At 46.0% G+C, this 11381-nt stretch overlaps 1 protein-coding gene across 2 annotated transcripts in view; it reads left to right on the forward strand.

Moving 5' to 3' along the window:
• The window catches only part of LOC148029879 (Leucine-rich repeat family protein), a 60491-nt gene extending 49365 nt beyond the window's left edge, over positions 1 to 11126 (forward strand). For both annotated transcript variants that reach the window (XM_087686189.1, XM_087686190.1), the window contains one exon: positions 10581 to 11126. In XM_087686189.1, the coding sequence (XP_087542315.1) occupies positions 10581 to 10765 (185 nt within the window). In that variant the 3' untranslated portion in view covers positions 10766 to 11126. The remainder of the gene's footprint in view (positions 1 to 10580) is intronic.
• Positions 11127 to 11381: the final 255 nt, after the last annotated feature.

An 11381-nucleotide genomic window follows, 5' to 3' on the forward strand; every position in this document is an offset into this window, starting at 1 on the left:
CACGGAAGGAAAGTTGAATAGATCTATTTAGATGGTGGTGCATAAATCTATGTAATCTTTGATGGAATATTTACTTTGGGCCTCATGCTTGTCGTGTTAACAAAAGGATTATAGGGTGTTGAAAGGAGCTTGTAGATCCCATGTAGAGTGGAGCTAAGTCCAAAATGCTTTACTTGGGAGGCTTTTTGTTGCTAGTTCATTAGCTTGGGATCATGTAGCCATTAGGTTGAGATGCATGACATTACTCTCATCATAGAGAGTGGCTCCTACTTGTGGTTTGGTTTGAGGCATTCCCATATATATATATATATTCTAGTGTTTCACGATATCTTTGTTGGAAGTTGAGAGATTAAAGGTGGTCTCATATGGTGTATCTAAAAGGTTGCATGTTAGTTTGTGTTTAGTGCGAAATAAGGACCACCTCGATATCTATATTTAGCTAGCTCCATCATTCATACAATCAAGGATGTTGGGATTAGAGCCACAAGGAGATTCATGTCATTAGTAGTGAGCTTATTACCTGTTTATCATAGATATATAGATTGAAAGGGGTCACAGGTTGGATGCCAATTTGTGAATTAAGAAAGGTTTTATAGGTTGTATGCCAATTTGTTAAGAAAGACATCAATATCTACAACTAGTGAACTCCATCATTCATATACACGAAATATGTTGGGATCAGCTGCAAGGAGATTGATGCAATTAGCAGCGGTAGATTAGATGTCTCTTCCTCCAAAAGGAAATTCATACCATTAATAGTAATAGCTAAGATGTCTCTTCCTTTGCAGCATGTGGCTTTTATTGATTTAGTCCCTTCATGTTCTCTTTCTTCTCTCCCATTTCTCTTGAAAACACCTTGAGAGGCTTTGTATTAATTTATTTCCAACTCCACCTTTACCATATTTCTTTTAACTCTAGTCATGTTATCAAGCCGTGATTTTTTTTATTTTTGGCAATATTATTAGACAACCTTTCTATTAGCATCTAGTCTTTCTTTCTATGTGTTCTATAAGTTAACATCATCGTTTGTGAAGATATGCTAGGGCTTGCATTGAGAAAACAGAGAAATAATGAACACGATTAAAAGACAATAACTCATATAATAATGCAATATATGCAAAATGCATCAACACAAACACAAATGGAGAAGAAAGAGAACCTTGAAGTGAGTGATGAAAAGAGTGTACAAGATGCTCAAAGGCAAAGCAAAGAGAGTAGTTAAAAGTGTGATGTCCACTGAAGACGGATTCCGAGAGTTGTAACCACCACTCGGAGCTGAAATAATGCTGAGAATGAAAGGGTGGCAGGTTGATAACCAAAACACAGCAGTTTAGAGGCTCTTTTTGGCGGAACACATGAGGCTGATAATAGTTAGGCGACAGTTAGAAGAGGGTTTGCTGATGTAGGGTGGCTTGCACAACTTGAAAAGGCAGGCAACACAGATGGAGTGATGATGTCAGCAGCTGCCAATGACCTGCAGGCTGAAAACACAGTTGTGTGACACCTCTTGGGAGCAATGCTATAGTTGGAAATTGGGTGGCAGGGGCTTGAGTGAACATGGCTGTAGTTGGCAAGGGATGGATAGTTGATGGATATGGACTGAAGGCTGAAAACTTGGTGCCAATAATAGAAGAGAGAGTGTGGACTGATTTGACCTACAAAATAAGGATAGAGCTGAATGGTTGGTAGCTTGTCTATTTATATATGATTGGATTCTCCCAATTGTCCCTTTAATGAAAGTTTTGATAATATCATTTTTGGGGTTATTTAAAAGAGGTAATTAGTTTGTAATGCTATTTTTAGCTCAACACCCCCTCCAGACGAAAAACCCCCTCTCTTGATGAAAAGTGGAACCAGAAAGGGGTGGTACAAAAAGTTCAAGCCCAATTTTGCCTCAAGGCATCCCTCCCCAAAGCCACCAATGTATTAGATAAAGGGAACATGTTGGTTACCTAATGGCCTCCCAAGACTATAGAGGCGATGGTTATATTACCAAAGGAGTCCAAGTGATCACCCTAGAGAGGCCAATGCATCGGACAAAGGGTGCTTGTCGGTTGCTCAGTGGCCTACCAGGACCTACAAAGGTGGATGGTGTTGAGAAACCCTTCACCCTTCACCCGCAGTTTGTGTTTTTGCGTTTTTGCGTTTTGCGTTTAGGGTTTGTAGCCCCAAAAAGGGCCGCCATCCTAGACTAACTGTGCCTATTTATAGGCCACTCTCTCATTCATTCCTTATGGCTGATTCATTCAGTCCGTCACCTCTTCTCTCTAGCCTCTCCACTACCTTCACACCCCTTCAGGAGGACATTGTGGTTCGTGGTTCGTGGTTCGTGGCATCCTTGGTCCCTTGTATCACATTCACTCCATGATTCAGATCTTCATCATTACATTCATTAGAGTTTCATCTCTCTTCTCTTCTCTTCTCCATGTTGGCCGAGTTCACTTCGTGTTCCTCCCTGCAAACCCTACTGTCTCGCTGGTACGTCATCTTTTGACGGATGGAACCATATTTTTTTTTCCTTTTTGATTGATTTGAATAAGGTTTTTGTTCTTTTAAGTAACTATCTCCTAGGGAGAGAATGAAAAGAGATGTTTAGATCCACTGCATCACACAATAGACAAGCTGTTTTGACTATCCTTGGGTGTTGTTGACAAAGTGCAAGGGTGAAGAAGTATGGTGTGTTGGTAAGGTGGTAGAAGAACCGATGGTGGAAACAACTCAAGATCCACTAAGGGGTGCTTTGTATAATGAGATGCATAGAGTAATGCTACATGATGAGAATGTGCATGTAACAAGTGCCACTTGGATAGTGTTCCTCGTGGGAAAATTGGTTACTTGCTCAAGTACCCTTTTAAGATGATGATGATCATGCAATGGGAAGGGGAGGTACAACAGAGAAGAGAGGTTGATGTCAAAGACAAATGCCGAAACTTGTAGAATACTAAGAAAGGATTGGAACCCCCTCTCAACCATGGATGTTGATAACGAAAGAGAAAGAGGAACCTGATGTTGGTTTTTGTGTGGTGTGCCAAGAACCATGAAAAAGGACGTGGATGAACCTGTCAGAGTGCAGCGGTGCGGAAGCGTAGGACTGAGAGAGAGAGAACGCAGAGAGAGAAGGGAGAGAAAGAGATAGTGGACGATGAAGATCTGCTGTATAAAGAATGCTGAATACAAAGATATACACGGGTGTAGTGCGCTGGACTGCGTGTCTCCACCTCGACAATGCGACCTGCTGTCCACCTCGAAGTCTGCTGCAGTCTGCACTGTCTGCTGTCTAAAATCTGTGAACAGAGACAGAAATCTGCACGGCACCGGTCTGTAATCTGCGACAGAGAAGAGTGGCCAGACTGCTGGAAACGTTGACTATAAATAGTCGAAAACTGCCACGAACTGGGGCGCCAGAAAATAGGGCGCAGCCTGAATAAGTCGGCTGCATTAAATGCAGCCGACTGGGCTGCAGGCAGTCGGACTGCCACGTGGCAGTCCGACTGCACAGTCTGACTGTGCAGCTGCCCTGCTGGTCCGACTGTGCAGCTGCCTGCCCTCCAGTCAGGCTATGATCTCTAACACCCCCTCTCAGAGCCTGGACAGGGTAGAAGCCTGAGGGATCTGGAATGTTGCCGAAGAAGAGCCTGAGGAAGCGCCTTCGTAAACAAATCCGCAAGATTATCCTCCGTCTTGCAATACTCCACAGTGATGGTCTCATCCAAAAGCTTCTCTCGGATGAAGTGGTACTGGATCTCAATGTGCTTCGTTCGGGCATGAAAAACAGGGTTCCTCGCCAAGGCAATGCAACTTTCATTGTTACATCGCAGCAATGTAGGACGAGTCTGGGGGCACCCAAGCTCCTCCAACAATCTCCGAAGCCACACAACCTCGCATGTGGTGGAAGACGCGGCCCGATACTCCGCCTCAGTAGACGAAAGGGCTACCGTGGGCTGCTTCTTGCTACTCCATGAAATAACACCTGCACCCAAAGTAAAGTAGTAACCTGTAGTAGACCGCCTGTGGTCCACGTCACCGGCCCAATCCGAGTCGCTCCAACCTGCAAATACAAGATCTGACCCATCTGTCCCTGCGGGGTAATGAATCCCCAAATCAGACGTCTCCCTCAGATACCGAAGTATCCTCTGAGCAGCCTGCCAATGCACCGTCTTAGGTTCACTCATGAACCCGGCCAAGAGCCCAACAGCAAAACATAGATCAACCCTCGTGTTGAGAAGCCAAATCAAAGACCCTATCAACTGTCGATAGCGGGACGCATTCGCCAAAGGAGAAGCTGAATGGGAAGTGGCCTTCCAGTTCAGATCCATAGAAGTAGAGAGGGCCCAACAATCTTCCATCTCAAAAGACACCAAGAGCTCCTGTACATATCTCTGTTGGGAGAAAAAGATCCCCCTCTGAGACTGATAAATCTCATGGCCTAAAAAGAAATGGAGTAGCCTCAAATCCGTCATCTCGAACGTCCGATGTAAAGCTGACTTTGTCTCCTGGACCTGCTGTGCATCATCACTTGTGACAATCAAATCATCAACATATAATACAAACAGCACACAACCATCCTCGGAAGTGTGAACATACAGCTGCGGATCGGCCTTGGACCGCCGATATCCCAACTGAGACTGGAGGAACGAACCAATCTTCTCGTTCCAAGCTCGCGGGGCCTGCTTGAGGCCATACAGGGCCGTCTTCAACCTGTAGACTTTCCCATCTGAAGAACCAAAGCCAGGAGGCTGCTCTACGTAGATCTCCTCCTTCAAATCACCATTTAGGAAGGCCGACTTCACATCCAACTGATAAACAGGCCATCTCCTATGGCCAGCCAAAGCAAGAACAGCTCTAATGGTTGCCATACGAGCTGTGGGGGCAAAGGTGTCATGACAGTCAATCCCTGGGCGCTGGGCAAAACCCTTAGCAACAAGGCGAGCCTTGTGCTTATCCAAAGTACCATCACTAAGATATTTGGTCTTGAAGACCCACTTGACTCCAATCACCTTCTTCTTCGGGGGGCGTGGCACAAGTGACCAAGTGCCATTCCTCTCAATAGCCTCCAACTCAGCTTCCATAGCGTTTTTCCATGGGGCGGACTGTAAAGCCTCCTTCACGGAGGTGGGCTCTCGATCCTGCATAACACGGGACATCAAACAATAATTGGAGCAAACAAGCTCCGAAGAATGCGCCTGGTGCCTCCGTGACCGCTGCGGACCATCCTGCGGTCCCCACTCCTCAGGAACCCCCTCAATCCCTGAATCACGGAGTGTGTCACGGGCCCAGCGAGGAGGAGGCCGAACCTCCCCTCGTCGTTCTCCATCAGTAGAAGACTCTGGAATGTCCACCGGTGGTAACTCCTCAGAAGGGTCCGGTGGAACAGTAGACTCTGTGTCAGAAACAAAATCATAATCAAAAGGCACGGGCTCCAGTGGAACTGTAGAAGGAGCCCAACTCTCCCCTGGATCGCCAAGAACGGGGTGCTCCTCACCCGTTGAAGAAGCCGGAACCTCCACAAACCGCACATCACGGCTAGTATATACATCCCGCTTAACGGGATCATACAGTCGGTAGCCTTGGGACTGAGAGCTGTAGCCAACAAATACCTGTTTTCGGGAAGCCGCTTCAAATTTGTCACGGTGAGCCTTGGGAATGTGAACATAGGCATCACATCCAAAGACCCGAAAGTAAGAAACATCTGGCTTCGTCCCAAAATAAGCCTCAAATGGAGTCATCCCTTCCATGGCCGAAGTAGGGGATCGATTAAGGATGTGGACTGCAGTAGCCACAGCCTCGGCCCACAGAACCTGAGGGGTCTGTCGGTGCTCCATCATGGTGCGCGCCATCTCGATCACACTGCGGTTCTTCTGTTCTAGAATACCATTTTCTTGAGGAGTATGGGTATTGGCAAACTCCTGGTGAATTCCTCTATCTGCACAAAACCGAGCAAATTCATTAGACACAAATTCACCTCCCTTGTCGGATCGCAAGGTCTTCAACTTCCGGCCTGAGCGGTTCTCCTCAAAGAGAAGCCAATCCTTGAAGTGCGAGAAAGCTTCTGACTTTAGTGCCAAAAAGTAGGCCCATGTCATCCTGCTGTAGTCATCCACGATCAGCATGAAGTACGAGCTTCCACGCAGGGACTCATTCCTCATAGGGCCACATAGATCCGTAGATACTAGCTCCATCGGTGAAGTAGACCGCCGCGAAGCTGTGTGGGGAATGGCATCCCTATGCTGCTTCCCCCGTATGCATGAGACACATGGCTGCTGGCTCACCACTATATCCGGCAACCCTCGAACAAGCTGTCCACGTGACGCCCTCCGAAGATAGTCATAGTTCAGGTGACCAAACCGAGCATGCCATAACTCAGACTGTGACTGTGAGGTAAGAAGAAGAGTAGAGAGGGCAGTGGAAGACTTCAATTTGTAAATGCCGTTCTCCTCATATCCAGATGATAGAACCTTCCTCGATTCACGATCAAGGACTCGCACAGTAGAACTGTCAAACTCCACCAAAAGACCAAGGGAGCAAATCTTATGAACTGAAAGGAGATGGTACCCTAATCCTGGTACATGCAAAACCTCTGAGGTATGGGTGCCACCTCGTCCATCCGGAATAAGCTGCATCTTACCCCGACCTGCAATAGAAACTGAAGAGCTGTCTCCAATGAGAACCTGCCCACGCGAAGGTCGCAGCTGGGCAACACCATCTGATGAAGGAGTCATGTGCCGTGAGGCACCACTATCAACAATCCACTCTCGAGCTTGGGGAGCCGTCATCGCAGCATCAGAAGCATTCGGTGAAGTGTCCTCAATGACAACTAAATGTAGAAATGCAGCTGATGAGGGTGCAGCCACTGCTCCAGAATCCTTGGTATCCTCCTTCTTGGTGTCCTTCGTGTCTTTGTCAGGGCAATCCTTCTTTCAATGGCCAGTCTTTCCACAAATATGACATGTGGAGTCTTTGTCCTTGTCCTTCTCCTTGTCCTTCTTGGACTTGTTATCCCCCTTCTTCTTCTTTTGGTCCTTCCCCTTCTTCTGAGAGGCTTGACCTGTCAACGCCTCCGTCTTGGAAGCATTTTGTCCCTTTAACTGTTCCTCTTGGTCCAAGACCATAGGAACCAACTCTTCCCAGCGAAGAGTAGACTCTCGCCCCGAAGCAATAAGGGCAGAGTAAAATGTACCGAATCGTGGCGGCAACTGGGACAATAGTGTAATCGCCATGTCTTCGGAGGAAATCGGCTTCCCCGCATTCTGAACCTGCATCTGTAGCTGTCTTAGCTTGTTAATGTGTTCCCTTAGCGAAGAAGACTTATTGACGGACAAGGTCCGCATCTGTACCTCCAAAGAAACCCTCTTCAGCAGGGTCATCCGATTGTACATTTGATCAAGCTCCAGCCATATCTCACGAGCCACCGTCAAGTGCTCGATGTGAGTGATCACGGCTGTAGTGCATGATAGAAAGAGAAAGGATCGAATCCTGGCATTCAGTTTGTCCCAATGAGACTGGGCCCTGGCCAACTCCGCACGAGCATCGGAAGAGAGTTTGGACTCATCTCTTACCGACGGCCGGTCAATATCCTCCTGTACCAACTCCGCCAAATCATAGGACTCAAGGATGGCCAACATCATAACGCGCCAAATGCGGTAGTTGTCGCCGTCGAGCTTCTGATCTGTAGGAAGAGCCGGTAAGACAGGCACCTTCCGGTCCATAATCGCCTGGAACTCCAAGTCCATCTCTGTAGACATCTTCACCTGCAATGCCTTCTCAAACGCAAAAGCAACCCCCTCTGACTGGGTAAACTCAGCCTGCTAAGGCTCTTCCGCGTCCCGAAGCTTCTTCACCTGCCTGAGGCGATGAAAAAGCAAAACCTGCACTTTTAGGTTGAAAACTCAAACTTCCTCCGCGTCAAACAGCAGTAAACAGCAGCAAATCCACCACCTGTACTCCTTTCCTATGCGCCCACACTCGTTTCAGCCTTGTTCCAAGGCGCAGCCCTCCTGTCTGCCCTTAAACGCAAAAAACGCAAATTTGTGTTGCGATGGAAACTCCTCTTCAGGTTGATCCTGCGCTCAGTCAGCCCTCAAACACTGCTCTGATACCATGTCAGAGTGCAGCGGTGCGGAAGCGTAGGACTGAGAGAGAGAGAACGCAGAGAGAGAAGGGAGAGAAAGAGACAGTGGACGATGAAGATCTGCTGTATAAAGAATGCTGAATACAAAGATATACACGGGCGCAGTGCACTGGACTGTGTGTCTCCACCTCAACGATGCGACCTGCTGTCCACCTCGAAGTTTGCTGCAGTCTGCACTGTCTGCTGTCTGAAATCTGTGAACAGAGACAGAAATCTGCACGGCACCGGTGTGTAATCTGCGACAGAGAAGAGTGGCCAGACTGCTGGAAACGTCGACTATAAATAGTCGAAAACTGCCACGAACTGGGGCGCCAGAAAATAGGGCGCAGCCTGAATAAGTCGGCTGCATTAAATGCAGCCGACTGGGCTGCAGGCAGTCGGACTGCCACGTGGCAGTCCGACTGCACAGTCCAACTGTGCAGCTGCCCTGCTGGTCCGACTGTGCAGCTGCCTGCCCTCCAGTCAGGCTATGATCTCTAACAGAACCACCCTAGCTGGAGAAGCTAGGGAGAAGCTATTGCTGTGATAGCATCAAGAGATGTTGCAAGATTTGCTTCGGAAGGCTCTATATTGGTAGAAGAGTAAGTCTCCAAGGAAGATAAAACCACAATGGAATGGTGAACTTCCCATGTCTTCAGCCTTGGAAGGACCGGTTTAAACCTGCATGCTAGTTCTAGATTGAAATACAAAACCCTGCAAAAGAGATTAGAATTTGCAAAAAGTAGGAGCTTCAAAATGAGAGGGTTCAAAGGAAATCGAAACAAAAAGTAAAGCTAAAAGGAAGAAAAGATGTGTATGTGTGAATGTAGTGGAAGACGAATTAAGGAAATCCTAAAGCCTAAGTAGCCTAAGGACAAAGTAGCCTATGGGCCCGATTGATTAGCCTAAGGAAAAAATGCCAAGTAAATTTCAATGAGTTTGTTGTCCATCTATTTGTGCAATTGCAGCATACCTTGGTATGCACCAGTCCTCTGATGCTTGCTTCATGGAAAATGGCTCCTTGTGTTGGTAAAAGTGATGGTCGTGTATATTTACAAGTCACCTCCTCATGCCTTTGTGTGTGTGTCTCTCTCTCTCTCTCACACACACACACACGCACATACAAACAACCCCCCCCAACCCCAACCCCAACACACCCCCCCCCCCCCCCCCCCCCCCCCCCCCCGCCCCGCCGCCGCTCATGACCACCTAGCTCAAGAACAAGAAACAAGAATTGGTCAAAGTACACAAAGCTCAAAGACGAGGAAAATGGGTAGCCTACAAATGAGGTAGAGTTGTCTTTGTAGAGTTTTGGGCCATAGTTGCCAAGGATTTGTGAAATGGGAGAAATGAAACAAGTTTCACAGGTGTCATATGAGTTTCCTAAAACATTCGAAATGGGTTTCATTCTAGAAGGAAGAAAACTATTATGAAACTTTATGCATATAGAGAGACTTTATATATATAGAGTATGACTCATATAATGCAACTTATCGTAACTCATGATTCTACACAATGCAAATAGAGGTTAAACATAGCAACAACATATGCATGCATCCTTGTTCATTATCCACAACAATATTAGCTTTAATTATAGAAGAAGCCATCAATATATACATGCACTATAGGCAACAAAAATTATTGCAATCAATATCAATGACTGTGTTAGTGTGTCAAATGAAACCGCGATAAATGTTGATTACAAAAGTTCAACATATTTTTTAAAGGGTAGGGCTTTTTTGGAAATTTAAAATAGGTGTTTCATAGGTTTCTTAAACACCTATGTATGAAATGAGTTTCCAAACCTTAGGAAATGGGTTTCTTGGCAATTATGTTCTGACATCCAAAGTAGAAAGGAAGCGACTATCTAAAACACCCTAAAGATGGATCTTTCCATATATTATACTCCTATCCAGTAAGGATAGGTTGATCTTAGACTTTAGTTTTATTTTTTTCTTAAAAGTTTTCCAGTTCACTATGCCTTTTGGCACCTGAAGTGGAATGCACAAATGATGATTGATGTACTTGATTTGCACTTTAGGTCAGTTTTGGCCTCTGCAGGATGTTAATATAACTTTCTTTCTTCCTTTTGTTGTTTCTCTCTCTATCTCTGACTTATTACCTGTCTGGATGTGTGACCATGATTTGGATTTTCCCGAGGTTCACAGAGAGCCTTTGTTGTGCAAAACTCATCTAATGCATCAATGCGGCTCTGTTATCCCACCTATGAGCGCAATATAAGTGACTAACAGTCCAATGACAGACACCACTGCCACCTTCCTCTATAAACTCAGCTATCTCATCTATGTGGCGGGGAAGAGTGGGAACCCATGTTTCACCCCCATAGTGCTTTGTAGCTCCTCTAAGAAACCACAGATTCTTTCACAGATTCTTTTGGCGGGTGGGAGGGAGGGAGGGATTCTCTTGGTTGTGGGTATGGCAGGTCTTGTTTCATTCACTCTTTTTGCTGCAGGTATGACAGGTCTTGTTTCATTGAATGTTTCAAATTCAAGGGTCACAAATTCTGGCCTCCAATATTTGAGACCCCTGAGTAATTTGACTTCTCTTGCTCTGCAAGCATGCAAAGTAACAGGGCCAGCTGTTGAAAAGCTTCAGGCTTCATCGCTTCCTAATCTGACTATTGTGCGGATCCAGTGACACAAGTCTGCAGTACCTGATTTTGGAATCTTGAAGTCAGTGACATGCTGTTTTGGTGGATAGGTGTTGTGTATATAGTGCTGTAAATGAGATGAATGTACATATGTGAATTGACATGGTTGTGCATATGTTTATACATCAGCTTTGTACAAGAGCTGGGTAGCTTTATGGCAAGTGTACATGGGGAACCAGCAAAATTATACAGGGGCTTAGGAATGTACATGGCACACCATGCCTGCTTTACTCCAATTGTACATAATGGGTACTTCCGGCCTGGCAAATCTATAGTATCAACTTGTACAGAACCTTTGGCATCAAGTTAAGTGCCTTTCTCAATCTAATAGAGAGTTGCATTATCTTCTGTCCCGTTTATCACCTGTTGTCCATGTCTGATTCATCATTGTATTTTTGCAATATGTATTTCAAACTAGAACTGCCAGATGTTGATATTTTACTTGATCATGAAGCTAGTTGATCAGACTAGAGTCGATGTTTGTTTTTTTTGGGTTGGGGGGGTGGGGGGCAGTGCGCGCTGAGGGGATGATGGATGCCATCTACCACCCTTGGTTTTGGGTTCCAATTGGGGTGTTATATTCATTATTTTATTTTTAATTGG

This window comes from Lygodium microphyllum, chromosome 10 (assembly GCF_053477565.2).
Source record: "Lygodium microphyllum isolate KBCC chromosome 10, Lygodium_microphyllum_v1.1.10, whole genome shotgun sequence".
Lineage (NCBI taxonomy): Eukaryota > Viridiplantae > Streptophyta > Polypodiopsida > Schizaeales > Lygodiaceae > Lygodium > Lygodium microphyllum.